Source organism: Apis florea, unplaced genomic scaffold, assembly GCF_048593485.1.
Source record: "Apis florea isolate Af1SG1 unplaced genomic scaffold, ASM4859348v1 contig_3036_pilon, whole genome shotgun sequence".
Classification (NCBI taxonomy): domain Eukaryota; kingdom Metazoa; phylum Arthropoda; class Insecta; order Hymenoptera; family Apidae; genus Apis; species Apis florea.
The window spans coordinates 884,519-911,502 of record NW_028256694.1 but is presented as its reverse complement, the minus strand read 5'-3'; the positions used below and the strand labels follow the sequence as shown (position 1 = coordinate 911,502).

Sequence of the window (26,984 nt, the reverse complement as noted above, 5' to 3'; positions counted from 1 at the left end):
TATGTGGACTCTATTTACACTGGCTATACGATTCACAAATGCGCGTGAACGCATTTTTCAATGTGGTTGGGGCCGAATTTTGGTTTCGAAATCACTTCGAAACCTACGTGCAGTCGGGCGTTAAATTATTTTACATAATACACATCGAAAGATTCTAGAATTGTTCTTATTCGTATATTCGTTGATTCGGATCGGCTCGCGACGAGTTGTGCAAACTTGTTGCAAATGATTTCTCGAGGACGAGGAAAGGGATCGATTGGAAACGATGTTCCAAAAAGATCTCCAAGAAGATATTCGATTAAAATATCAGTTTGGGGGGAAAAATTCAATTTCCGTTATTGATCGACTACTTCACAAAGAGAAAGAACCCCGAAGCGGAAAATCGAGTCACCGGAGCATCATCCCCTCCATTTCCTGGCCAAACGATCGAAAAACTCAAGAAGCCTAAAGTTCTATCTCCAAAAGGGGATGTCCAAGCCAATTTTCCGATGAAAAATCCCCCCCTCAAAGTCTCAAAATGTCACGATCCGAAAGAAAAGAGGAAAAAAAAAGAAAAAAAATCCAAATTCTTTCTTATCGACCGAGCGGACCGATATTCGAAAAAAACTTCATCGGTAGCAAATTCGAAAGTTGCTTCGAAAGTAAAAAACGAACGCAATGCCGTCCAATGCGAGATCTTGTTTCGCGGTTCCCGATTTCCGAGCGTGTGTGTTCCACACAGCACCAAGTGTTTCTGGAAATCACGGTGTGTCGGTGGAAAAGCTCTCGCGGATTTGGCAACACTGTGACGTGGCTGGGCGTCTCGCTAACACTCGACGGCGCGAAGGACGAAGGGGGCCACACGGAGACCGGGGCGAAAAACCGAGAGTGGTTTTACGCGGCGGAGGTGGGGGGCGGAACCGAGCCGTGGCTGAGGAAGGTGCCGAAGGGACGCGTGAGACTGACTGAGGTGGTGGGGCAGGCGCGTCACGTGACCGCGAGCGGTGGGGATCGCGCGGGCGGAGTGGGGACTCGGTGGGCGGGGCCAATGGTTTCTCCTCCGTTGACGACTCTTGCGACGCAGGGCGCAGGTCGACTCGAACGATCCGCACGAGGGACCGATGGGATGGGAGGGGGAGCGAGGGAGAAAAGGGGAGGGGAAGGGGTAGGGGATGGGCACGGGGTGATGCTCGTGACGCTGGCTAGCGCGAATTTTGGCACAGCTCGCGAAAATTTCTCACTCGACTTTCCGCGGAAAACTCGGACGGCTCTTGACACGGCCAATCGGCTTGAATTATGACTGATGAAGTGCCGTTTCCGGGCTAATGGAGGAAACCGACCGTCGAGGCTAGCCTGTGTGTTAAGCAGTACGGAGGAGCATCGTCGCTTCACGAGAATCCCTCTTGACCTGGCTCGAAACACAGGACAGGGACTAAAATTGGAGACGTTGGACGGCATCGTTGATTCACGAGTAATTCGGACGTACGTACTAATTTTATCACCGATGGTGATAGCCCGATTCGATGATTTCGAATCATCTTGACTGACCGAACTTCGAACGAAGAATACGATATAATTTTCTTGTTTTTTTATACATTCGATCTTTACTCTCGCGGAGAAAACGGTCGAAGGACGGCTAACGACGGTCGATCAATATCCAATACGGATCAAGAATTCGAGGAATCCGGAAAAAGGAATTTTCCCCGGAACAGGAAAAAAATACTCGACACCTTGCAAATACTCTCTATCAAAAACATCTCGTCACGGGGAGCGCACTCTCTCGTTCCTGAAAAGCTGCACGTACGATTTTATCGCAGCCGAACCGCGGCAAAGCCCGTGAAAATCCAGCAACGTGTCAATCGGCTGCGTTGTCGACAGCGAAGTTTCGAGCAACGTCGATCACCCTCCTTCCCTTCCCCACTCTCACCCATCCCGCCACCCCTCCCCGTCCCGACAACCTCGAGAACAACCCGATGCCGCGGGGAGGGTGGTGTTAATGGGCGTATTCGCGGTTAACACCCTTAAATTCACGCTCGGGTGGGGAGGGGACGGACGGGCGACCAAAAGAGAGAGAGAGAGAGAGAGAGAGAGAGCGAGAGAAACGAGGGAAGAACATCCGGAGCGTTGTGCAGAACTCTCGTCGTCGGGGAGGGGGTAACGAAGAAGGAGACACAGAATTCAACCGGGAGAGAGAGAGAGAGAGAGAGAGAGAAAGAGAGAGAGAGAACGTCGGAAAAGGCGTCGAGAGCAACGCCGCTCGGATTGGCGCCGGAACGCCAATCCGAACTACGAGCGCTCATTATCGCCCGCTGCTCGGCCGTGGTGGGGGGAGTCGGTAGACAGCGCTCTACCCCTCCTCGTCCTTCCCTCGCCGCTCGGCTAGTCTCGTTCTTGTTCGACGCGGTGGTGCACCGCGGTCGCCGGCTAGGTTGTCGAGGCAGGTTTCCCCCACCACGGCTCCCCGGCCGAACGGTCGAAGGGGAAGGGAGGAGGAGCCCCTGCACCGTCTCAGTCTTCGCGTCGCTGCCCTCCAGCATTCACGCCTCCCGCGTCCGTTCGCAGCGGCGCAGGCACACTCCGGTCCGTCCGTCTGTACGTACACGCACATACACGCGGCCGCCACCTCCCCCCGCCTCCCCCCTCGGCCCAGAGATCACCGCCGCCCCCTCTCCTCCCACCCTCCCTCCCTCCCTCCCTCTCTCCCTGTCTCGCCACCGCCGCCGCCACCGCCGCCGCCGCCGCCGCCGCCGCTCCCGCCCCGCTCCGGTCCACACGTAGACGCGCGCGTACACACGCCCTGAATCCGGACGAGGACTTTAGCACACCAACACCTCCGCGGGAGGTGTGGGGGTGAGCCCCCAGAGGAGGTGTCAATCCTAGCGCTGCTCAGTGACCATCGCGGCGCCACCCAAGTAACACCTTTCGTCCGCTCTCCAGCCCCGGCCGAGGCGGCTAGCGCGCACAGCCCACAGCACACACAGTGTCGTCCAGAGAGCGCCTCCTCTCTCTCGCTTTTTTGGCCCCTCTCGCCTTTCGCGTTTCGCGCGAGGATCGAAAACAACGAGCGGTCCAAACTGTCCTCGTCCTCGGCCCGTGTATCGTCCGCCCGTCGGACGGTTGCCGGTCTCTTCTCTCGCGTTCCGTCTCCGTTCCGTCTCGCGACGAGGGACAACAGGCGTGGAATAGATATATATTCGACGAAAAAGAAAGAGAGTTTTTTTTTCTCCACCATTGGTCGCGTGTCGGTGTCGCGTAAACGTTGTTTGGATTCGTCTCGCGTCCCTCGAGTAACACGAAACGCGTTCGAAATATTCGAGATATATATATATATATATATCTGTATAGTGTGAGGTGTGCTCGCGTGTCGCGACGAACTACTTACTTACTTACTTACTTACTTACTTATCACGGGATATTGTCGGGACGGAACTTTGTCGGTGTTGGAAACGAAGAAGTGAATGAAAATCAAAAGTGAACAGTGAAAAAAGCAAAGGAAAGATTTATATATATATATATATGTATGTATATATAACGTCCTCGAGGTTGGTGATATTGTTCGATCGATCGGTGTTTTCGGCCACGGTGTGACTCTGTCTAAGCGCCACCGCCGTCCCTGCGAGTTCATTAACTTAAGATCTATCTACCAAAAGATCCTTTCCTCGTGGATAGAGGAAGAGTGCTTGCTTTTGTCGGTGCTTTTGCGTAACTCCTCCCACCCTGGTGTTTCTCTACCAAAGTAAATTTCGGTGAATATCCACCGAGAGGCGGATATCGTTTCTCGAAGCGGGGGAAAAGGCTTCGGTCAGGATTCTCGAGGCAGGAGACGTTTCAGGAGGCGTACGATGTCGAGCGAACGACTCGCGACGGACTACTTCGAGGGGAGATCGCAGCGGGAGCGACGAGAACGCAGCGTGGATCGCGGCCTACGCTCCTGAACGTTTTTTTGTTCCCAGACCACGTTTTCTCTTCGCGTAGCGTAGACACGTAAATCGAAAATTCGGAAAAACTCGAGTATGCCCGAGATCCGTGCGACGGTCGAAATCGCGCGGCACCACCTGGTAACATCGGCGTTACTCGACGCGGCACGGATCCTTCGACGGTAAAGAACATCCCTCGTGTGTCGGGGGAGAAAGAGGAAGGAAAAGAAGGAGAAAAAAGAAAAGAGAAAAAGGAAAAAACCGACCGCAACGTCTAAAATTCGATCCCCCTCCCCCGTAATGTGTATTGTGTTGTTGTGCGTGTGAAATCCAAGTTGTTCGGGCGTGCCTCGAAGAGTGGTAGTAGTACAGTACGCGAGAGAAAAGAAAGGGCGGTGAAGAAAGGAAGAAAGAAGGAAGGAAGGAAGGAATCGAGAAAGAGAGAAACGAAGAAAAAAAAGAGAGAAAGAAAAGCGCGAGAAGAAGGAGAAGAAGAAGAAACCCTGTTGTTCCAGTTGTTCATCGAGTCACTCGAAGAGGAATCTCGCGCGACTCGGCACACCCGCCCGTCTCGATGAGATTCGAACAAGACACAGCGTGCAGGGGTACCCACTGCGCCAGCACTCCGCAACCCTCCGCGCTGCAGCAGCGATCACGGCTCGAGGAGGTGGTGGAGGAGGAGGTGGACTCCTCGTTGAAGGACATCGACGTAGGCCAACGACGCAGACGAAGAGAATTGGAGGCTAACGTGGTCGAGGGTGCGAACACGGGGCCGAGGGCCGAGGCGGGGGGGCCTGGGATGGCGTACCCCGCGTCAGCGACGGCTCTCAACACCCAACACTCGGCCTTCGCCGCCACCTCGATCGCTGGCACGCCGCCGGCCAACCCCAACGGCCACATATCCGGCGGCCACCTGCCGGCGCCGGCCGCCCCGCGCCCGACGGACTTCAGCGTCTCCTCCTTGCTCACCGCCGCCACCACTCATCCCCCGATATTAGGCGGCTCGTCCTCTCAGGGCAGCGCCTCGCCGCCGCCCGGCGGACCCGGCAGCCCCGCGGCCGCGCCGGAAACGCCGCCCCCGTTGCCAAGCCAGAGGGAATTGTCCCATCCGTCCTCGGCGGTCGCCGCGGCCAGCTACTTCAGCGCTGCCGCCCTGGCGGCGGCCGGATTCTACAATCCGGCGGCCCATCTGCCCGCGACCAGCTCGCCTGGCCCGACGGCCCACCACCTCCAGGGCAAAGGGATCCTCAGCGGCACCCATCATCATCCGCATCTCAACCCCCACGGTATCACGCCGCCAGGTAACGACCGATGTAACGCGTCTACTCTCCTCTCCTCTCCTCTCTCCTCCCCCTCGCGGCAGAGGAGGATGGGAGAGAAGAGGAAGGAATAGTTTTTAGGAGCGGTTTTTTGGTAGACGATGGTGGAGCGGCGTTAAATAGAAACGTTGTACTGGAATGGAAACAGTACTGGAAGGATAAAAACGAACGCGAGCGATTATTTGTCTTAATCGGAGAGATCTGTAAGAATACGGGCTTTGTTGATCCGTGTGAACGTTTGGGGGAACACATTTTCCAAGAGCAAAAAGTAAGTTCTCCTCGTTTAACTCTTTGTCTCGTTGAATTCCTCCAAGATCCTCCATCCGATCTTTCTCCACTTGTGGAGAAACAACACTTTGTTGTTGCATCGATAAACATCTTGCCGCCTAAGCGTTCTTCCGAATCTGGATCGGAGACGCGAAATTTGCGGAGCATTTAATGTTAAGAATAGTTTCGAATACCTCTCTCTTTCTCTCTCTCTCTCTCTCTCTCTCTCTCTCTCTCTGGTTAACAACTTTGGTCGAACTTGAGATCGGATCTAATTATCTCGGTCGAGGAATTTGTTCGATCGTGAGAAGTGGATAAATTTTTGGCCAAGTGTTCCCCAAAAGCGTTGGCGAACAGTCAGTTCAGGGAAAAGATTGTTCTCCTAGTTTCTTCGTAACGATGGATTTTTTCCCTAGGATTGGATCGTTCGAGAATTAATTAGAACTATTTCTGATCCGTGCAAAGCATCGTCCAGCAGTTTGAACCCACAATTTTGAAAAAGTGTATCCGCGAAACTTTTGCAAACTTTCGATTCGAAAAGATTAGAAATTCTCGAGAAGATCGATCTGTGGAATCTTTGACGATCAATGTCCGCTTGTGCAATCTCGAACCATCTCAAACTATTCCTTACAACATTCCTTAAAAAAAAAAAAAAAAAACGTAGAAAACTATTCGCTGCACAAATTCTTTAAATTTCATCTTTTTCAAAAAAAAATTCCAAAAATTCTCGAGCCCTGCGGCGTGGAAAATCCACGGAGAAAATTCGATCGAAATACCGATACTCGCCGTTGGAAAAATCGGGCGGCATTTAATTACCGTGGATCCAGTTTGTTTTACGATCGACTTGTTGCGCGCGGTTTGCGCAAACCGCCGCGATTTCCGGCGCGGAATCCGCTTTTCATCCCACTTTTCGCCTCTGATCGCTGAACCCACGGTTCGTCCATCCTCGATAAACCTCGATTCCTCGGCGACGAGACGAGGGATCTCGAGATGGACGCTTGCCACGCGAGCGATGGCAACCGTTCCATTCGCGGATATATTTACGTTCGATCCCGTTTCTTGAGATTCTCGCTTGTCACTCGGACGAAACTTGGACGGTTGTTGGCGGATTCGAGTTTGCGGTTTTAGGGGATCCTCCCCCCTCTTCCTCGGCAAGGAAGGTGATTTGTTTGGAAATTGGTGTAAGTGGTTTGCTCGAATCGATGGATTAAAATAAGCGAGAGAAGCGATGGGATTCAAGCGATGGGAAAAGGTGTATAAACGGTTGAGTTATGTTTGTGGCGGTGAAACGAAATTGGAATAATTTATGGATAGAGCGGTGAAGATAGAGAAATATACGCGAGTTATTCTTACCGTTGCAAATAGGAATAATTTATTGAGGTGTGCAGCGATGAAGGTGTAGCAAAGATATCGTAACTTTTTATTTCGTGGGTTAAATTTTGATTCGATCAATCTTTACAATCTTCGCGATTCGCGTTGAGAAGGAGCAGCTTCTTCCGTTTTTTTATTTTTGTAATTTTGTAATATCGATTAGAGAAATTTGGAAGAATTGCGAGAAGAATCGTCGATCCGAGAATTTTCGTTCGCCGACAGAATCGATTCACGGAAACGAAATCGAGGAAATTGAGATTGAGATTAAAGCGGAAACTCGGCGAAGCGTGTTAAAATTACAAAAATTTCCCCAAATTTTCGATCAGAATCGTTTGAAATAACATCGTTAAATAAAAATTAACCTTAACTCAATTTTTCCTTTTCTTTTTTTTCTTTTTTTTTTTTTTCTCTCTTTTCGATCTTGAGGACGACCATTTGAAGTATCAGGTGTCAGCTGAATATAAAATGGAAGCTCAAGCTGCCCTGTATTCGATCACGAGTTTAAACGAGTTGTCAAAATTTACAATTTACGTGGTCTGTCTCATTTCTTAAAATTCAAAAAATTCCTGCACTCTTAGTTTATTATACACTCAAACCGCTTCGAATTTTCTTGCAAATAATTCGTTCTTGTTCGTTCGAGCAACCTATCATCGAGTAATCGGGAAAATGGAATTTTTCTATCTTGATCCGACAATCGTCCAAAAAAGAGAATCTAATTTAATACTGCGCAACGATCCGAGACAAAGATCTCGTGTCTGGCCGGTAGTGTCCTGGCGCGGTGCCATCCTTCCGAAACCGGAAGCGCGCGTCTTACGCAACGCGGCCGACGGGAAAAGTCTGGAAAAGTGGCGCTTTTGTTCGAAAATACCCGGCTGGACGTTGTCCGACGCGATAAAACGTGGCTAATTAACGCGGCGTAATTATTCCCTCGCATTCAAATCCTTTTGATTATCGTGAAAGACTGTAATAACGTTAAAAAAGAAAAAAAAAGAAAAGAAAAGAAAAGGCTATTTAAAGTAACAAAAGTAGTAAGAAAAGTCGTTTTCAATAAAACTTTCGTTCTTTTCTTTCTGGACGCTTTTTAAAACCCCGTCCCTTCGATTCGATCGAAATATCCCCCGACGCGATAAATATCTTTTTCCCTGTACAATTCGATTTACAATACAATTGCTGGTGGATCGAAAAATTTCGAACGAGATCTCGTCGAAAGAGATAATCATTTCCTTCTTCCAATGGAAATTCCAAATTCTAACAAATTTTAACGGGACGATTTCTATGGGATTAATTTTCAGATTAATGTATTCGATGTAACCGAGTAAAAATCGAAACGAGAATTCATCGTAATTCGTTTCGTTTTGAAAGAATGTCGGCGATAGTTGGACGATAGTTGGTTTAAGATTGATTGTAATTGTGATATCACGCGTGCGTTGTCACGGTTTAGAAAGCTACTCCTTGTCGTTCCGTGATTTTTTCCCTGTTCCTTCGTTGTCGAACGAGGCGGGGACAGAACGGGGCGAGGAGTGCAAAGAATTCTTGGCGCGTTTCTTTGCCGTAATGTCGGCCATGTTGTTAACCGGCGACTGGCGCATTGTACTGCCCTCCACCAAAGAAACACTCTACGCTCAATTTTTGTCAAACGGAGAAATCTCCTAATTTCCCCCTATTGAAATTAATTGAACAACGCATCGTGGGATATTCTTTTTTTTTTTTTCTTTTTTTTTTGCGGTTAAAAATATCTAAGAAGAAAAGAACTCCTCCTTGCTTCCTTCGTCGTAATGATCATTAAATTATTGGATGTAAAAGTTGAGGAGAAATTTTTTCCAAAAAAGAAGAATAGAAAGAAAAATAGATGAAAATGACAAGGAGTGTCGAGTTTGTTCCAAGATGAAATCGATCGTCGGGGAGAGATCGAGGGGGAAAGGGAGGTTCTCGAGCGTTCAAGATCCATTAGCAGGAACAGAGCATAGATTAAAAAAGCTGTCAACGGAGCCGCGCCGCGAGGAATTAAGCATCGCCATCTCCATAAATCTCGGTTGGAGAAACTGTGAATTAATCCGGAGCTGATAGCCATCGCGGGTCACACGGCTGGTTATGGTTCTGGTTCAACAGGATGATTAACAGCTCAACCCCGTTCCGCAACTTGGAAACCGTTCCAACAATAATACGAGGAACGTGAATTGGAAATTGTGGTGGAAAAACGCGATCCAAAGGCGATCGTTCGTCGAGGAGGACACAGTGTGGTTTTTCTCTCAGTGTGGATTACATCGGTGGAAGAGGAAGAATTATGATTTTCTTTTCGAAAAAAGGATTGAGGAAAGGGAATCGTTATTATTCGTGCTTTTGTGCCCTTCGTCGTGACTTTGTTGATTCATAGAAAGCAAAACGTGGAGAAATTTAAAATTGTTGGATTTAAAATAAGTAAACCGTGAATCGATTTTATTGAAGGATTGTTGAAGGGAAAAAGGAGAAAGAAGAAGTTTGAGAAATCTGGAAAAGTGTGGCCAAGGTCTGATTGCCAACACGTGCCAATTTTTGAAATTCTTCAAGTACTATGGTAATCGTAATTTTTAATTAAGTGATTTGCAAATGGCGGCAATTAGGCGATAAATGTATTTCGAGTGCGACGCAATTATTATTATCAATACTTCATTACGAAGTCATTTCCACTCGTTATCCGTAATAATTCTAAAAATAATTCTAAAAAAAAAAGCGTGATAAACCGCGATGACTAGACTAGACAACAGACGAAACTCGTATATTTACATATTCTTCCCCTTTAAGGAAACCAATGAAATTCATAAAAACGGAAAAAAAAAAAAAAAAAAAAAAAAAAGGAAATAATATTCAACGAAACCATTTTATCTCTAAACTATCTTTCCAACTTCTCCAAAATTAAAATATCCATTGATTTATAATATCCCTGACAAGCTGCAGCTCAAAAAGGAAAGGAAAAAAGAAGAAACGTTTACTTCGTTTACCTCGAATGATGAATTAAATTTCGATCGTAGTCACGCGTTGCCCTTCTTGCGATCACGGATGTCGAGCTGTTGAACTGTTTTGCAGAAGGAAAATTCTGCTGTACTACTCGGTTTGACGACTGTTGGCTCTCTTGTGTTTTGTACAAAAGACGTGTAGAAGATCAGTAGTTTTTAGTATTTTAACAGACTATTTTGTTGTCTTTCAGTTCAAGAATTTTTTAACAGATAAAAAAGTATCGTTCGTTGTTCGTTGTCCTTTCTTCTAGCCAATTTACGGATTTGGTTTCTGGATTTTTCTGGATTTTCGCCCTTAGCTTTTAGCAAAGAAGAAGAAAAATTCGAGAATAATTATTTCTTTATTATCGATATTTCTTGTACTCGTGACGTCACGTACTAAACTCTAGGGGAACTTCTAGGCTCTTTATAGGCAATAAATTTTAATAATTACGTTACCTATGTGGTATTATACTACGTAAAATATGAAATTTATAGTAGACACCGCATCATAAACACGACCACTCTTTCCTCTATATTAATAAAAGGTTAATTAGTTGTTGAAAAATATGAAATTTCTTTTAAATATTTTATTATTATATTCGTTTGAATTCTCTCTACAAAAAAAAAAAAAAAAAGAAAGAAAAATTCTCAACAAGTTTTCCCATTTCGTGAAACGACTCGTGGCGAATTTCAATTTCGTTAAACGACGTTGTTGTTTTACAGATTGTTCCTTCAAATCGTTCCTCGACACTCCTTTCTCTCGAGGGAAAAATTGCTGCGGAGACAGATCGATTTTAGGTATTTGGACGACGAATTTTCGTGCGCTTTCGTCTCGCAGTTTCCCTCGCCTCTTAAATTGCAGCCAGTTTGCATTCCCCGGCGCAGCCCGAGTATCTCGAGACGTGCGAAGAATATTCCGTGGAACGAGGAGCCGCGCGATGCTCGTTTCGTAGGCGATAGGCGCGAAGCGTGCTCCTAAAGCGCCGAGACTTTATTGATCGTTTGTTGTCGCTAAACTTGAGCTACCGTGTTAGAAAATGCAAACCTGCCCCGACCATTCTATCTATCCGATCTATGTAACGCCCCATCCGAATCAATCGAAACCTCTTCCCTTTTCCCATTCCAAAGAGAAATCTTCGTACATCCTCCGTTTGCATTTTCGTTCGTTTTCGCAACGCTTGATTTGTACACGCGTGACTCGTGATCAAAAAAGAAAGAAAGAAAGAAAGAAAGAGAGAAAAATCTTGGTTTAAATAATCGTCCATTATTTATATATATTTGCTCGCTCGAAAAAGATGTACGCGATATCGTGAAGCGATTTATATCGCAGCCCGAAGTGGAAAAATTGTTGCACGGTGGCGCTTTTCCCCCGAGATACGTCATCGGGGGGGGAGGGGGGGAGCGATCTGTCATTCTTATTGGTCGTCCGTCCCGTCATTTCTCGGCCTCTTCCTCTTTTCTATCCGGGCTGCAAGCCAACTGACCGCAGTCCAGCGGCGATTAATCTCACCAAGGGCATGACCGACGTTCCCCGCATTCGAAATTCCCGCCACGTATCGCGCCGCGTAACCCGTGGAGAAAACGAGCGGAATGAGGAAAACGGGGAAAACGCAGACCGAGTGTCGTCCTCCGCTATTCGATCCTTTTTTCGATCGATTTTTCTTTTTCTTGCGAGAGAATAACTCGAATAGGTTTAAAGATACTTTAACCGTGAAAGTTTTTTCCGTGGAGGAAAATCACGTTTCGTGAATAATAAGGATCGTATTGAATGAATTCAATCACGTTTCGATAGAACGGAGATTAGAGATGGAGATTAATCGATACTATCGAGTTACAAAATTGTACAAATTTGATTAATTTGTGAAAAAAAAAAAAAGAAAAAAGAAAAAATTTGCACGAATTTGATAATAAATTGTGCAAACGAATTTTATAATTTAGAAACAATTGATCGTCGAAATAAAAGGCGTTTTATAAATTAAAAGTTCGTTACTCGCAATTTATCGTTTAATAATTTTCGTTAATTTTCGTCAATTATTCAAGTTCAATTAACGCGAGAGAATTTTAAGAGTTGATCGTTATTTCGACTCGATAGGAGTACTCGTTTCGTTAAATTTGGATTTGAATGTAAGCGCCACACGGTGGACGCAGAATTCCGACCGCAGAGACATCTGCGCAGATATCGTAATAATTATGTTTAGACGCGTAGTATACGAAGCAGAGGCGAGACAGGTTAGTGTTCAGCTTGCAAAAGTTTAATAAAACGGTGTTAACAGTGTGTTTTCGTTTAATTAATCGGTGAATCAGTGAAAATAGCGAGGGACTGGTAATGCACGAGCTGTTGTTTGGAAAGATTAGGTAATTAACTCTCCACAAATACATAATTTTTATTCTTCTCTCCTTACTTTTCGTCGAGCTTTATCGTACATGATTGCTTCGTATCGTTTGGATTTCGATCCTATAGAAATCCTTTCAACGTGAATATTTCTTTATAAACAATCCGATGTTTATTCGTTCAATATCTTTCTACGATAGAAAAAGCGAGTATTAGTATCGTGATCGAAGAGTGAACGGTATAAAGATATTAAAAATTGATATATATATATATCGTTATTTTTTCCGAAGAACAATTATTATATTTTTAATACAGATTCGATTTAATAGAGAAAAATCGAGGTATATGAAAATCGTTTTATGATATTCGTCCAATTTTTCCTGCCATTTTTTTTTTTCTGGTCGAGAAGAAATCGATTTGAATCGAGTCGTTCACATTTCGAGACATGGTATGTTCGGTGTCGTGGGGAGGGGGGGAAAATAAAAACAGACGACCGATAGAAAGCGACGCAATTAATGGCAGCCGGCATTGTAGTCCACGTTTCCAGGTGAAATTTACCCGGATAAAAAATGGAGCGATCGTTTATCGAAACTCGCCGTTCGATTTTTCATATTGTACGCGATAACATTCGGAAAATCGTTTCTTCCTTCCTTCCGATCGATATTCAACCGCCATTTTATCTCGATAATTGCTTGTTTGCGAATTCAATCTTCCGAATGTTATTCGCAACAATTATTCGCAAGAAAATTTTACAGAATGATTAGTTTAAAAGTTTAAGACTAAGGAACAATAGAATTTAATCTATTAATTATATTTGATCAAAATATCGGATTATTATTCGATAAATAATAATGTTTAAAAGAATTATAACATATTTCTTTTCTTAAATAATTTTTATTCTTTTTTTTTTTTTTTTTTTTTTTACCATCTATTCACTTTCACAGCAGAAGAAAGGTAAATTGAAAAGAAAATTCTTTTCGTATTCGATATTCGCGATATAATTAAATCGATTTCGAACAATTCGAACAACCGGAACACTTCGATATTCCATATTCGGGAAATTGACGAGCCAACAAGTGGTTCGAAAATCGAGACTCGGCTCGGCCTCGATGAATCATCGTCATTAACGTGCGTAAAATATATAAAACACGACCGGTAATAATTATCTCCGGGAGCGGTAATGCTCGAATAATTACGTCGAACGTACACGAAACAGTTGCACAGGTTTTCCAAAATTGCCGTGCTCCCTTCCAAAAATTCGCTCGAAATGTACACGTTAGCCGGCCGCGATGATGGAACAACAATACAATTTAATTGCACCGCGGTGGATCGTTTATGGTGAAATAATATTATCAAATTATTAATAACCACATTTCCGTTTCTAACTGGTAGGAATATCAACACCGTTGTTGAAATTGCATCGTTACAAAGCTTGTTGAAGAAAATCAACAAGCAAATTGCACAACATTTCTCGTGCAATACCATTTGCACGAGTTTTAACAATTTCCCACAATTCGAGAATAATTTCGAGAGGGAGAAGGAATCGAGATAGGAAAAAAAAAAAAAAAAAAAATATGCAGATATATTTTAAAGATACATTTTATTCCTATCTATATTTTATCCGTATTATATTCTATTCCAACTGTTGGAAAGGATTGGAATTGAATCGAGGCTCGCGCATTGGGATTTGAGAGGAATTTTTAATTATTTATCTTACATCAAGTTATCAAGTATTTGCGCGAGTGCGATGCTTAGGAAACGATTTTTGCTAAAGAAATAAAAAAAAAAAGAGAGAGAGAGAAAGAGAGAGAGAGAAACGAACGAAATATACGGTTGAAATTTTGAATTTCAAAGAAATTTTCAATTTCAATTTAAAAACGAAGCCTCGATTTACTTTTATTCTTCGATTATTCTTATCTTTTGTAAAAATAAAATTATCAAATCGTTATAAAGGAACAAAAAAAAAAAAAAAAGAAAAAAAGGAAAAATTTAGGAAAGAAATGCCAATTTTAAAATTTTAAAAGTGGTAATCGTTCCATTTTCTTTATTTCGTCGAAATGTGCGGTGAAAGGAAGAGACGAAACGTAAAAATCAGGATCCATTATCCGTGAAAAATGAAGGGTGTTCGCTTGAAACACGAGATACACGAAGGAACGGTATATACAAAACAGATAAATAGTATCGATTTAAATGATCGGCTCGCGCGGACTTTGCATGATAACAATCATGAAGTCATTAACAGTGGCAACAGGTTTTGTATTTTTTTCTTTTCTTTTTTTTTTTTTTTTTCTTTTTTTTTTTCTTTTTTTTTTTTTCTTTCTTTCTCCTACCTGCTCCGCTGTCGGTAATTGATTGAAACGAAAAGAAAATACCGGGAGCCGTGTCCGTGTTGTTAACTATTAACCGTGTCATTATTCATAAATAATATAATCGTGATTTGCATCGTTATGAACGATAATCGAGCAAGCTTATTCAATCGTGTATTCCTTGGTTGAAAAAGAAATTTGTAAACGCATTGTTATTATTAAATAGGATATATCGTGGCTAATTAGAACGATCTATCTTTCTTTCTCTTTGAAATGAAAAAATGATTATGATTAAATTTAATCGAGTGTGAAAATATTTTGTTTAAAGATTTTCTTTTTTCTTTCTCTCTCTTTTTTTTTTTTTTTCTCTAAAAAAATTTTTTTAAAATCGAAACGACGAATATCTCGCGTCGATGTTGCATCTCTGTGCAACGTGGAATATAGCGGTGTATAAAAATTGGAGGATGCACGATAGTTAACAAGTCCTTTTTTTTTCTTCTCTTTTTTTCCGCCAAAGTTTTGTAACCGATCGGAGGATTTTACGAACGAAATTTTACGAACGAGAGTGATGAGTTTTATTTTTCTTTTTCTATTTTTTTTTTCCTTTTTTCTTTTTTCTCTCTTTTTTTTTTTTTTTTTTTTTTCAATGCAACAGGTAGTTCGCGATTGATCGGAAGTAAAGAAAACACGTTGGAAATCGAAGGATAAGCCGCTGTAAATAATGAAATTGTTCGCATGAGAAAAGCGGTCAGTGGTCGAGCTCGAATTCGTTCTCTCTTTTTTCGCGTAGATTTTTCGTACAAAGATCGTATAAAGTCGAATTTTTTCTCTCTCTTTTATTGCCTAGCGATTAATAATTAGGCAAATTAAACGGGGGCGATCCGTTTAAATGAAATATCGTTCGAGAGAAAGAAAAAAAGGGGGGAAAATTCGATAAATTTCGATCGAAAATTCGGTAATAAGAACTTGGAAGCTGAGTCTTACTTGGTTATCTTAACTGTCGCTCGTTTATTGATACTCAATTTACCCGAAAGGATGCCGACGAATTTACAAAAATTTCCCCAAACAAGATGGAGGTATGGAACGATAAATATCGTCTCTATTTGTGGAAGCATTATTAGCATAATAAGATGTTATTACACGACAATCGAGTGGAGAATATTTAGGTAATTATTTGATTCATTGGGAAACGGTAAATTTGATTTGACAAGTTGCAACAAGGTTTTTCATTTCTATTCGTTTATCGATTGTTATTCCAAAAGTGTACATAATATTTGCTCAATACTTTATCCAATGTTTGCACGCTAGTAAATATTCCAACTCTATTCAAACTCTGTTCACGATGATTTCGAATTATTCGATAAATCGTACTCGCCACTTGACGCTGTTTCCACGCATTGTCCACGCGTTGAAATTTATTTATTCGAAAAACGCGAAGCGATTTGTCTCGCCACGAAACTCTCATTTAACAAATTGTTACAACTTCTTCCTTAAAATTTATTTAAAGGTTCGTTTAATACAAAAAAAAAAAAGAAAGACGATCCTATATCGATACGAGGACCGATCATTTCTGTTCTGTAATCTCGATTACAAAGAACTTGGCGATTATTAAAAAAAAAAAAAAAAGAAAGAAAGAAAAGATAATCGTTCCAATTGAAACACAATTGGCGGGCACAGGATTCGAGGTTGAAGGAGATCAAGGGATAAAAAGGTGAAAGACAACCGCTTAAAGTTCGCGAGGGTGGATCGACTGACAGTTCGCAACCCCCCACCCGTTCAAACTACTTGTTACTTTTTTTCTTCTTCTTCTTCTTCTTCTTCTTCTTCTCCTTCTACTCTCGTGCCCCGAAGGTTGCTCTGTCTGAGAAAAGTTCGAAAGTTGCCCGAAGGCAGATGGATTTCTCTCTCTTTCTCTCTCTCTTTGAGAAGAAAATCGCGAATATACTTCGTCCCTCGAGCGCATCTTAAAAATAGAGCTGACGCGGATTCGAGGGTCAATAGTGCGATCTCTGTATTCCAGACAATTGCCCTTCTCTCGAGACGATCGATCGGAAACGAGATCTTTTCGAGGGTCCCTTTCGGTCTTTTTAAAAAGATTAAAGTTATATATAGTTTCGATTCGAAAGGAATATACGAATATACGAACATTTATACACCTTGGAGAGGTTATTATCGAATCGACGGTCGTTTAATAAAATTTGTGGGATCGGTTGAAACCGGGCCATTGCCAATTCACTGTGTTTAATTTATATATAACAAAAGGTCATCGTTGATAAATATCGGATATTTTTCCATCAGAAAGGATTACACGCTGTTCTCGAAAACAGCGGGAGGGAGAGGAGGCGATGCTGCGTTACCGTTATTTTTGCGGTGGTTGCGCGAACTCGATTGGAATTAAACGTTAATAATATTTTAATTAAACATCGGAGGGGAAATCGTAAATGCGCATTATCAAAACCGACACTCGGGCCCGTATTGTTGTTGATTTACAGCCAGCAAGAAAGATAAAGTTTATCGTTCCTCAGTTATTTAACGGTTCCCGCGATAAAATAAATAATAACTTTGGCATTTCCAATTGTGCGCGTTTCAATCCTCCCCTTTCACGGATTTCACCCTTTATCAACAAGGGACGAAATGATCGAATTAATCTCCGTGATAAAATTCTAATGAAATTACCCCAAAAACTTGGCCAACAAATCAATTTACAAATTAATTCACGAATTACACGCAACAAAACTATCGTTATACTATTTTCAATTTTCTCACAGGCCGTTTCATTACCCTAAAATCCATTTTCTTTCTTTCTTTCCAGGTTTAGGCTTGGGTCCGCACACGCCCGAGGAAGCAGCCGTGCTGGCGGCCGCGGCGGCAGCGTTGCACCATCATCATCAAGGTGGTCCTGGCGGGCCAGCGATGAGGCCGCTCAGGCCTCCCTTGCCTCCGGGGATGCTGCACACCTCGCCGCACCCTCTGGCGCCGCACCACCCCCTCGCAGGCCCCCACCACCCTCTCGTGCCCCCCCATCATCCGGAGGAGGACGGGGTCGTGGACGATCCCAAGGTGACGCTCGAGGGGAAAGAGCTCTGGGAGAAGTTCCACAAACTCGGCACGGAAATGGTCATCACCAAGAGCGGCCGGTAAGTGTTTATTTCTGCATCCCTCTTGCGCGACAATGGAGTTTCAATCTGGATTGAATTTCGCCGATATTAGTCGTGCAGAAGGCTAGGACGACTGGATCGAGTTAACTTAAACGGGGGGGAATCTATTCGATTGTATCGATTGTAAATTGTAAAAAAGGGGCGAGATACGAATTTTAAGGTTTGTTGTTTGTTGGCTTGATTTCGATGATGACACTTGTTTCAAGAAAGGAAAGAGAGAGAGAGAGAGAGAGAGAGAGAAAGGAAGGTAACGGCGTAAGGCAAGAGCCGTGAGAAAAATGACGGGTTTCCAAGCGAAACATGAGAAGTCGCCGCGAGAAACCGCAGAAAATCGTTCCCGGCCTGGCTTTCGTTCGCGAATTCAGCCGGAATTCAGCCCGCGAAATTCGAAATGTGCGCGAGATCGATCGCGTTTGATCTACGTGTGCATACACCTATCACTTTCCTACAGGCTACCTTCTACCACCTTTCATCGCGTTTTAAAGATTCAGGCCTTCTATGGCCGGCCCGCACACTTTCCCCAACCCTTTCCACGATTGGAAATCCTTTCAAGCGCAAACTTTTACAACGATCGAACGGGGACGGGTGAAAAGGGGTAGTTTCGATGGAAAACACACGCGGCGTGACAGATACGAGTTATAATAGTTCACGGGGAAAGAGCGCTCATGCTTATACCCCTGCGTTTATACTCGTTCTTCCTTCCTTCTCCCCTCCCCTCCCCTCCCCTCCCCTCCCTCTTTCCTTTCGCGATGATCGACGCGATGTACGATCCCGTCTCCAATCTCACGAAACAATTTATTCCTATTCTCTCTCTCTCTAAAGAAAAAAAAAATCCCCCCTCCAATCCTTCGAGATCCGCGTGCTTAACCCGTGAATGCAATTTTTTCGGGTGCGGTTCCTCCAATTTCGTGTATTCCACGCGCTCGTGTGTCCCGAAGGAAAGAGAGAGAGAGAGAGAGAGAGAGAGAGAGAGAGAGAGAGAGAGAGAGAGAGAGTCTCGTAGACGAAGCCAGAGCCAGCTTCTCGCTTCTCTGGGCCCGGGTAATATCTCGTTTAGAAAGATTACAGGTTCGGTGAACAGGCTGCCAATGTATAAAACAAACATCGTTAAGCGAGCCCTATACTTAGAGAAAGAGGGTGAGAGACAGAGAAAGAGGGGGGAAGGCAGCGGTCCTCGGGGCCCTGGATCACCCCGGGCCATTGTACGAGTCCATCGTTCTCTCTCTCTTCCTCCAGTCAGAGAGAGAGAGAGAGAGAGAGAAGGATGCGTGGCTGGCTGTCGGTCGACCGGCCACTGGTACAGGTCAGGAGCGAAACGAATGGACGGAGAGGAGAAGGGAGGAGGCGCGCGTACGAGTATTGAGACGTAGACCACCGGACGCAGGATTGGGCCAGCCGCAATTTCCGCGCGTGTAATTATCCGTGATAGTCGTCGTCGTCGTCTTCGTCGTCGATCGAGCCTCGGCTTCGAGGCCGAGTAAGCTTGTTATTTAGCTATGGAGATTGATTTAGAGCGCGGGCAGGCCGCCCTCGATTATGCTCAAGGGGGGGGAGGAGGATTGGTCTAGGATTCTTGGAAAATGGTCAGGTGGCGAGGATGTTGATGGATTCGGGGAGATTTATGATATATCGGAGAGATTCGCTGCCTGTTCATTATTTTGCGTATCCCTTTTTCTGTCTTTCTCCCTTTTTTTTTTTTTTCCTTCTTTTTTTTTGGAGATGGTTTTATTAAACGCGTCGTTTAAACTCGTACCGTGAACTGTTTACGATTCGTATATTATAAAGGGGAAATCGGTGTCGTTATTTATAAAGGAACGTAAGGGTAATCTCCTAGGTTTTTCGATCGATTCGAAAATTATCCTCCCTTGCGAGATCGTTCCAAGAATAGAAAATCGATCGACGACGCAATATTCGACGCGCCCGATATTATCCAATGTATGATAATTCGTGTTATACCCGCTTCCTTTACACGAGTGGATCCCCGAGTGTTTTTTTTCTTTTTTTGCGCATCCTGGTGAAACGTTCGATCTTTATCTTGTTTACTCGGTTCTCGGTGAAACTTGAACCACCGCGCGTTATTCTCTTTTCTTGCGTTAAATATCGCGATAAGGAAATAAGGTCCTCTCTATATATATATATATATATATATATCCGACGCGTACTAAAATTTCTCGAGCGTTCACGCGATCGAGCTAGCACGATCCCTCCCTCCTCCTCGTCTTTTCCATATGATAATAATGAAATTCACGGTAATTACGTGAACGTAAGTACAGGCCACTCGGTCTCAGATCGGCTACCGTTCCGAGAAAATCAACGGTTAATGGATCCTCCTCCTCTACACGCTAGTTCAATTCTGAAAGAAACGCTTAATTACGGTTTTTGGTCGCGTGTGCGACACGCACACACACACACACACATACGAGCGGAAGTGCGAGCGTAGAAATTCGTAAGCGAGTCGATCGAGGAAGGGAGAGAGAGAGAGAGAGAGTGAGAGAGGAGGGAGGTGGGGGAAGGCCGGTTAAACGAGTCAATTAGGCCAGCGTCTAAGCTGTATAAGCGTTATATATAAAGTATAGGGAAAGAGACGACTTTTTCGACGATTTGACGCGGTTACGAGAGACGTTCTCTTAGCAATTGCTCGCAGCCTGTTGAAATCGTTTAGCCACTCTTTTATGAAACTTAATTTCGCGTGATTTTTAAATGAAATAAAGCGTCAAAGCAGGGAGCACGCGAGCGAACAAACAAGCAATAAAGCTTGCCCACAGTTCCACGGGGATGGCTTGAGTGAGTTCAACGGGGAGTAGAGGCTTGTGCTATCCATTTTCTTCGTTGTTGCATATTTTCTCACCTTTTTTTTTATTCGCGAGAATTGATTTTTATCCTCAATTATTATGAAAATTTCAAAAGACGAAATAACTTAAACGGAATACGTATTTTTTTTTTTTATTATTTGTATTCTGGAAAATTCTAATTTCCACATTTCTTGGAAAATCAACGTTATGTCTGTTCGGAAATAATCGATCGATCTTATTCAACGAATCCTTCTCGATCTCTGCTCGTCTATCTTTAATTCTTGCTAATAAATTTTCCTTCCTTCTTTATTTCCTTTTTTTATCCAATTTCTAAAAATTACTCGCTTTGAAAGTTGGATTTGCAGATTTTCTTCTCTCTCTCTCTCTCTCTCTCTCTCTCTCTCTCTCTCTCTCTCTCTCTCTCTCTTCTGCTGCAACAGGTTTTTTTTTCTTTTTAACAAAAGTCTCGTCTCTAGATACAGGCGTCGAGGACAGGTGTCGCGTTAAAGGCAAGGCGAATTATCGTGCATTATCTTCGGGACAGGGGTACAGTAATTTTCATAGTTGCGCAACGAAACGAGATATCGGCGTTCCTGTGTCGCGATCGGACGCCGCCGGCTCGGTATCGCGGCGCGATGAAATATGCATGTCCATTTTGACGTTTGAACTTGTACTTATCGTTAATACCGCCGCTCATCACCGTTATCTTCGCTTCGACAAACGGGCTTCTCCACCTCGACGGGAAACGGATGGTTAGCAGGGGAGGGGAGGGAGGGAGGGAGAGGAAATGATCGTGTGAAGATATCCGCGTCCTCGCCACCTTCTTCTTCCTTTTCTTCTTCTTCTTCTTCTTCCTCTTCTTCTTCTTCTTCTTCTTCTTCTTCTTCTTCTTCTTGTTCTACCACTGTCGTGTCATTACAGCGTACATTCGAAATAATAATAATAATAATAATAATAATAATATAGGATAGGGATATTTTAATTTCGACGAGGATGAGGAGTTAATTTAACGATCGGGGGAGGGATCGCTTTCGCTTTTTTCGAAAAGTGTGAATGGAATAATATTTATTATTAATTTTCGTTTATCGTTGTTCGAACGTTTATTATTTTTAAACTTGTGCACGTTTGAACGTGGTTTACACGGTAAACGACTAGTTTCGGGCTCGCGAGGCGTTAAACGTCGAATGATAATGCCAGATTAACTATCATTTATTTAAATAAACGTTATGAGAAACGTGGTACGTGTAACAGGTATCAATTAATGTCGACGATAGATTAAAGAGAAAAGATAAATGGCTCGATGCACGTATCATAATCGCGGTATATTTTCTAACCAATGCCGCGTAATCACTCTCATTACCAACCCGCGCGTATCAACCTGCGTTGAAAAACTATCTACTATCTATCACCACCCCGTTATTTTCCCGAACAAAACACGGATCGGGCAAATCTCTGGAAATTCTTTCATCGACGACACGAAAACTACTATTACGATCGTTATTCAACGAAAAGTATGGGGGAGGGGGTTGAATTTCTTCATTTTTCTTCCGCCTACGATTAAATACTTTCCCCAAAGAGAGTCAAAGCGCGTGCTTAACAATTGTTGGCACAGATTCCGTGAACGATCATTCGCCTCTCTTTATCGCTGCTTTCTCGCCGAGGAAAGGCCGAGGAAACAAAAGCGATTTCCGTCACGCGTTCGCGTGCGTATCGGCGGGACGATCGCGGGTCGATTTACTTTTGCCGTCCAATTGAGGGAGGAAAAAAAAAAAAAAAAAAAAGGAGAGAGAGAAAAAGGCACGCGTTGGTGTGTACACTTACAACGTAATCGTTCGCGTAATATCACCCCCCGCGAGAAAGAAAAGTGTTCAAACGAAATGATTAATGGTCCAAGAAAGATATCGTATATAAAGGGTGTGTGTGAGAATCGGTGATAAGGAAAAGACGTGAAAAGACAATTTCTAAATTACGAGATATCGATTTAAAATAACAAAATTTTCGCTCTTGTTCTTTTCGTAAAAAAAAAAAAAAAAAAAGAGGTTAAAATATCCTCGAACTTATGAGATTAAAAAAAAAAAAAGAAGTCCTCCTCCTTCCCCTGCTCACCCTAAAAAACCCTCAACGCATCGCTCAGCCTCCCTCGCCCTTTACCTGCGGTCCGCGATCGCCTCATCCTCCCCACCACCGATCCTCCTCCTATATCTCTGTCTCGCTCGGGCGCCCGAGCCCCACCATTCAATCGTACGAGTTCGTTCGTCCTCGTCTTGGCCTCGGCCGTGGCGCATGTGCGGGCCTTCTCAGTTTCTCTCTCGGCCGCGAAGGGGACGCTTTCTCCTCCTGGGTCGCGCTCATCCCGCGTTCATAGCCGGGGTCGGTAATTAGCCGTGGTGGCCTGAGCACGCCTGAAAATGCGCTCTGCGATTGTGGTGGAAGTGTCGGAGAGTGGTTGTATCGCGGCCGTGTGTTGTATCGACGTTTCCTTCTCGCCACACCGCTCGCGAAGAGGAACGAAAGCGCGGTGGGAAAGGAAAGCGAGGGGAGGAGGAGGAGGAGAAAGAGAGGAGGGGTGAGAAGAGGAGGGAGGGGGAGACGGGGCTCGTTTGAATGCCTGCCGTCGGTCCCTCCTGCACGAGCTGGGCGCACGAGTGCACCCGTGTTTTCTTCGTGTTTTTCACCACCACCACCACCACCACCACCACCATCACCACTGTTTTTGTGCCACCCTTTTGGCCTGGCCAATTCCCACGTGGTGTCTGTGCCGGGACCGGTGTGGATCCAGCCACAAGGCGTGGAGATGGGAGGTGAGCGTTTTTGTATAAATATATATGTATATATATATCGTTCTCTCGATGTTGGACGAATTTTACGAATTTTACGTTAGAAATATCGTTAGAGAGGAGAGGAGGTATTCGTGCGTACAGGGACAATCGATGTAGAATAGAGTTAGAAATTGATCAATGTTGCGAGGTTAGATTGTAATTAGGTAAAAAATTGTAAGGAGGTAAAAGAGTGGACGTGTTGAATTTATGTACGGTTGTTGAATTCGTTATCGGTGGCGTGCGTGGTACAAGGACAGTTACGGGATTTCGAGAACAAATGTGCGCGATGTACACAAACGGCGCCGCGATGGCTCTCTCGGTGTTTGTTGACATTATAGTTTAGCACATGCCCGCTGATTCATACCGTCGTTTTTAACGCGTCGTATATATTATATACTCGTGATGATGATGATGATGATGTGTAACGCGTGTTTCCACGATTGGGTCACAATCGTGAATAAAATTATACGGGACCGGTTCGTTTCGAAAAATCTCGTTTTCTATAATCTCACTGGGGATCATTCTCGAACTCTGTTAGCATCGAATCAGCAGAGAGAACTATTAATAATAATTCTTTCCTCTTAATATCATCACGCAGTGTATGTATACGTGCTATTACATTTTAATTTCAACACCGAAAACTCGAATTCTCGGATCCACTTGATATCCCATTTTTTTTCCTTTTTTTCTTTTTTTTTTCGAAAAAACGCTTGCGCGCGACCCCGCCCAATTTTCGTCCCCCTTTTTCGAATTTCCCCGGTGCTTTATCGGTTTCTATCTCGATCTTGCATCGGTCGCGTGACACCTCGTTTCGACGCGACGTTGCTTATTCCTCGCGTTTCGATGAAACGAGACGGCGCTCGAGTCGAGAAAAGGAGAGGACAGCGCGGCGAGGGTGGTGGATCGGTGGATGAACAAAAGAAGGGCGCGTGGGCGCCGTGGCTGCGCGGAGGGGGGGCGCTTTCGACGCGCGCGAGATTGATTGCTCGAGCTTTCGGTTTAGTGGCTCGTAATTAGGTCTGTCGAGTCGCTGAGTATTTCTTTATTCGCGCGCACTACGCCTCTTACCCCGCCAAGCGTGGAATAGAGGCTACAGTGAAGCGCGCGATGGGGTACGTACGCGCGCGTGTGCCTCGATCCAACCCCGTGATTAAGATTTTTTTTCCCCTCCATCTCTCTCTCTCTCTCTCTCTCTCTCTCTCTCCTTCGTCGTCATCCTCCTCGTGTCTTTCTGCTGGATTTTATTTCGATTTTCGTCCCCGCGTTTACTTAAGTTTTTCTCGCTCTTGCTCTTGCTTTGCTTTCGATCGAGTTAGGAAAATTTGCGGGAAATTACAGGAAAGAAAAACATCTCTTAAGAAGTGAAAATATAAATGATAATTCGTCGTATGATTATTTTCAAAACGAATGAATAGAAAATTTAAATTTGCTCGGGGTTAAGACATGTTTTCACGATCTTAAAAATTTCTTGGAACGATTTCCAACGATTTTGCCATACTCGCCATTTTTCTTTCGATCCACGCTTGAAATATCTCGGTATTTTTATTCGACTAGTTCTCTCTAGAGGAAAAGTGGCGAGATTCCAATTGCTTTCTCCTCGCTTTTCCTCGTCCACGATCACCACGTGATCATCCTTATCGTAGGGATTATTCGTCGATACTCAAATAAAATCGGATGAAAATCGAGCGAGATCTCCTCGTAGCGAGCGAGGGGATCGGTTAATTGGCACCGAATACAGGCATTTTAACTGAAATATTATTGGATACGTTTCGATTGAAATTAATTCGAAGCCGGTTTCTCTTTTATTCCATAGGAATGGTTATGATATCCACGCGTTACATTAGCCGGCAAGATTATACGATTTTCCGATGGAAACTCGATTGCAACATTAGCCACCGGGATACGGATATTAGGTTATTCGGTGTTTATTGAAACGTTATATCCCCGGTAGCCGATTAATTTTCTGCGCAACCCAATGATTCCGATGCAATTCCATCTGGTTCTTGTGCAAATTTTTCCTCCTCCCCCCCCCCCCCCCCCTCATATCGATCCCATTCGAGAAATTCTTTTACCAACCAATTAATTTTTATTCCGACGAAATAATATTTTCTTATCTCGAATCGGGTGCAGTCGTTTCGAAGAGATCGAAAATTCCTCAATTTTTAACTCGATCAAGAATCCAATTTCGTTCGAAGAGAAACCTATTGTTACGTTTGGATGTCTGGTTTTCGAAATTACTTTGACACGCGCAAATATAAAGATTTCTTTGACTCGATCGCTATTGAAAAAATTTTCAGAAGAAGAAAAACAAAAAAAGATTCAAAGAGAAGAAATTAAAATAAAAAGAAAGGAACGGATAAATAATAATTCCCGCGCCCCAGAAATTCATTCTGCCCATCCTCTTCGTTCTATTCGAATATGTCCTTATCTGCGACGACACTTTGCAACGTGTTCCAAGGCTACAAAAGCCTGTACACGCGATTACGAGATAGGGAATGGAGCGCACGCGAGGCCGACACGACTTCTTCTTCTTCTTGCCCGAAGTGGAGAGCTGGTCTCAGCCGAGGCGTTGAAGGATGGGGCCGTCCGCGTTGACATGATCGAAGAAGAAGCGCGGTTGACGGGTGTGGGCGGTGCCGATTGTCAGACGCTCGTTAAACGGTGCAACGGGATAACAAGTGGGACGCGATTGGAAACGGAAGGTGTTGAGATTCCTCGTCCCAATATAAAGAAGAATGTGCTTCCTTTTAATCAAACTTAGTTTTATTTAACTCTGTAAAAAGTGTAATTCCGTGGTTAGATAGAAAAGATAGATATGAAAAAAAGCGTGTCTCAGAAGCGTGGTGTAGAACTGGTAATTCGTGGCGAGAACGATTGGTTAGACGCGCAGTGGACGTGCATTTTATAATCGATCGATCAATCGACAACAAACGCCTCTCGAATCCATCCATTCGAAAATCATTACCCTCCGCTCGTTCGTTTCTCTTCTCGAATTCGTTCGCAAAAGTTTTAAAATCGTTTTTATTTTTTCGCAGAATAAATTTAACAATTCACGAGGCTCGAGTTTCGTAAATTCGAGTTATTACATGGCAAATATCGTATCGAAATTTGTATCGAGCATTTTTATTCCAACAATTTAATAACAATTGTTATTAAAAAGAGATATTCCCCGTTTAAAAAACTGTTGTTAATACGAAACAACAACAGAGAAATTCTTTCGAGATCGAAAAAGAAGAAGAGAATTTCTTCCCCTTTTTTTAGGAGGAAGAAAATTTGTGGAAAGTCGGTGGCAAAAAAGGAATTGTGCGCCATATCCCACTTACCATTTATATTGGTGTCCGAGCGGCGTGAAGAGATAACGACCGTTTACGTGGCCGTCTCTCCACCGCTTTTTTCCTCGCTTCGTATCGTGCGAATATATAACGCGCCGCGAGTATCGTCGTGGACAGGATTCTCGTGCGCTAAATATCGATACATTTTCCCCCTTTTCAATCTTATCGTCCCTTGGAATTGACGAGGAGGAAGAGAAATTTCCGATCCTCTGAGTGGAACTTTCCTTTTCTTTCTCGCCGAGCATTGCGAATTTTTCGTGTGAAATGCGATCATAGATAGATGGAAATCCCGATCGAAGACGATTTATCATACATTAATTTCCACGTTTAAGCGACCGGTTTCCATTCTCGAACAATTCAACAATATATATATAAAGTTGTAATTAATGCATTAAAAATAGACGAATCGAGAGGAAA

The 26,984-nt window shown here is 43.8% G+C and overlaps 1 protein-coding gene across 4 annotated transcripts in view; it reads left to right on the top strand.

Moving 5' to 3' along the window:
* Positions 1-2,791: 2,791 nt before the first annotated feature.
* bi (T-box transcription factor bifid) overlaps positions 2,792-26,984 on the top strand; it is a 90,235-nt gene continuing 66,042 nt past the window's right edge. For 2 of the 4 annotated variants that reach the window (XM_086908113.1, XM_086908112.1), the window contains exons 1-2: positions 2,796-5,197; positions 17,279-17,603. In XM_086908113.1, coding sequence (XP_086764239.1) covers positions 4,471-5,197; positions 17,279-17,603 — 1,052 coding nt within the window. In that variant the 5' untranslated portion in view covers positions 2,796-4,470. Of the gene's footprint in view, positions 5,198-17,278; positions 17,604-26,984 lie in introns of all 4 variants that reach the window. The other 2 variants (XM_086908115.1, XM_086908114.1) reach the window with 2 other exon arrangements.